General features: G+C 32.7%; 1 protein-coding gene across 1 annotated transcript; it reads left to right on the forward strand.

The window, feature by feature from the left end:
- Window positions 1-1,097: 1,097 nt before the first annotated feature.
- On the forward strand, window positions 1,098-1,667 carry LOC116349651 (nucleolin-like). Its single transcript, XM_031781191.1, has one exon. The coding sequence runs from the start codon at window positions 1,098-1,100 to the stop codon at window positions 1,665-1,667; it is 570 nt and encodes a 189-aa protein (XP_031637051.1).
- The last annotated feature ends 1,250 nt before the right edge of the window (window positions 1,668-2,917 follow it).

Raw genomic sequence — 2,917 nt, forward strand, 5'->3', positions numbered from 1 at the left:
TCAGCCTGAGAGCGAAGCCCATACGTCGTACATCATTCACTCACTCGATCACTCACACATTCAATCGTTTGCTCGATTGTATACTACACTTCTCTCTTTCTCTCTCCGTATTTCTCTCTCTCTCTCTCTCCTTCTCTCTATCTGTATCTCTCTCACTCATGCAGACCAAAATGCAGAACACACACACACACACACATACACACACAATTTGCAATATAATAAATAATTTGCAATATAACAACAAATGCAGACACACAAATGATTTTGCATACTATTTGACCGTTATCACTCGACCGTGAATCATTCAGAGGAGAAAAAAATGTAAACAATAAAAGCTTGATGATTTTTTAAAAATCGCAGACGAACGCATTCCTGATTACATTTCATTACATACATATACGCACACACAATTGGTGTTTGTGACTATGAACCAATTTCATCGAACACAGTGTAAGATCACAAAACAAAACAGGCCGGTTTCTGTTCACTTACCTATCTAATTATATGTAAAAGAGGCAGAGAAAAAATCAACGACATGCACAGACATGATTTTTACATATCACTTTTGCTTCATTTATGAGAATGGTTTGTTTATTTCACGCTCGATCACACACATATGACTTTAAAAATATACAATTACATTCTTTATTTCACAATTTCGTTCCTTATTACGAAATTCCATTTGGTGTACATCTACTATATAACAATAAGTTAGGTGGACAACATTTTTCACCTCATTTCAGCGGTTTGTCTTATTCGTTGCAAAGAGAAGGTAAAGGAAGAGAGAATAAAAAAAATATACATAAAAAGTATTAAAATTACGTTTCTAATTATACCCGTACATTTGCTCTATGTTTCACCACTGAAAAAAGTTCGATTTAAGGTTCGATTTCATGCAAATAGTTCGATTTAAGGTTCGATTTCATGCAAATAGTTCGATTTTAGGTTCGATTTCATGAAAATAGTTCGATTTTAGGTTCAATTTCATGAAAATAGTTCGATTTGAGGTTCGATTTTATTTAAATAACAAACATCTAGTGATACAACTTAGTTCAAGTTGAACATTCAAGCAGTAAAGTTATCTTTAGAGCTACATCATGCGTTTGAATACAGTGCAAAAGGCAGAAATTTTAGCTAAATTGAATGATGGTGTGAATGGTAATCGTTTAGCAAAAGAATATGGCGTTGCTAAATCCACGATTTCATTATTAAAAAAACGTAAATATGATGAAATGCTGCAGCCCAGCAAAAGAAGTGGAACTTTTAATCAACCATCGAGTGCGAGCGTGAGTGATAATGAATCAAATCGATCAAACAATACATCTAATGAGGACGAAGTTGATGATGAAGTCGATGATAATTTTGATAGTGATGAGAGAGTTGAGAAAAAATCACATATCTTGCCAATTTTCCGTCAACTCAAACTGTATAAACCATCGACTGAAATGGATGAGAATGAACATGATGACTATGATACTACTGACGAATATGATGATGATGAGGAGGAGGAAGACGAGAGCGAGGAAGATGAAGAAGATGTCAATGAAATATGTAGAAAATTGCGGCGTGTATGCGACAATTTGTATGTTCCGACTCAATCATTGAGTGAAATGTTGAAATTAATTTCTAAATTACGGAGCGGTGGCTACATTGAGGAATCGTTATAAGAATAAAGTATATATTGAAAATTGTAACATACCATGAAAACAGATAAATAAAACAAACACGGTATATTTTGACAAAAAACAAATCTTTTTATTTCATATCTATGTATGTATTTTATAATATATGTATAAAGCAATCATATGAAAGTTCGATTTGGAACCAGTTTTCCTTCGAATTATACAGAAATTTTCATAAATTTACATAAAAGTGAAAACTGTCTTATGAAAATCAATGAAAACTGTCTCATTTTTGTATCTTATTTACTATTTTTGCTTAAAATTATATGAAAATTTACGTTTCACCTAACAATAATTTTTCTCAATTTCACTAATTTCATGATGACCCCAAGCTAGCGTATCAATACCATTCGAACGAATAAGGTAACGCTTATCGTCGAACGGATTTAAGGCAACTTTTTTCTGTTTAATTGTGAATATTTGATGTGATTTCGAACGAAGGTTATGCTGTTCACGTAAAATATTACAATTTTTCTCGATACAGTCAACATAATCGCTAAATGCAATATTACGTTTCACTATATTCTTTTTGACACCTTTAGACTTTTTAATAACTTTAGATTTTTTATCGATGTTACAATTCTCTTCGATGCAGTCAACATAGTCACTATCTGTTATAACGCGAGGTGTGACAGCTCTTTCTGGACACTCACATTTTTTCATTTTAGCTGTAAACGGTAGTACAGCGTAGCATTTTGCACGTAGACCGACAAATTCTGCTAAAATCTCTCCGTTTAATTCATCTTTGAAAAGACCGGGCACTTTTTTATTTCTTTGAGGCATTTTGAAAACATTCTTCTCCGGATAATCGCTTGTATCGTAGCGATTCAAGTGTTGCTTCATATCATTGTAGAAATCATCCGTTTGAATGGAAAGTATGAAAGAGTCGGTGTCTGTATAGGCAACCGTACAATTTTTTCCATATTCAGGTTTCAAAAAGTCGTACAGAAAACTGTACATCGTTATTTTCGATATGTCTAAGATGGACATACCGATAATTATTGGTTTATTCATTTTAATATGAGTTTTTTGTAGCTCAATTACTGCTAAATCTTCATTGAGTATTTTGCATTTCTTAAAATTTGGTCGAGCAATTAACATGCCTGCACCACATCGCCCACCCCACTTGTTGACAAGTTTGATATTGTTACGATTTATCTTCTTAGAAAAATCAATTTAATTTAATTCCATATATTTCGTTATTAAAAGGCAAAGTATTTACTCTAATATTCACT

The sequence above is a fragment of the Contarinia nasturtii genome, unplaced genomic scaffold (assembly GCF_009176525.2).
Source record: "Contarinia nasturtii isolate CC-2019 unplaced genomic scaffold, AAFC_CNas_1.1 Cnas_scaffold_3051, whole genome shotgun sequence".
NCBI classification, from domain to species: Eukaryota; Metazoa; Arthropoda; class Insecta; order Diptera; family Cecidomyiidae; genus Contarinia; species Contarinia nasturtii.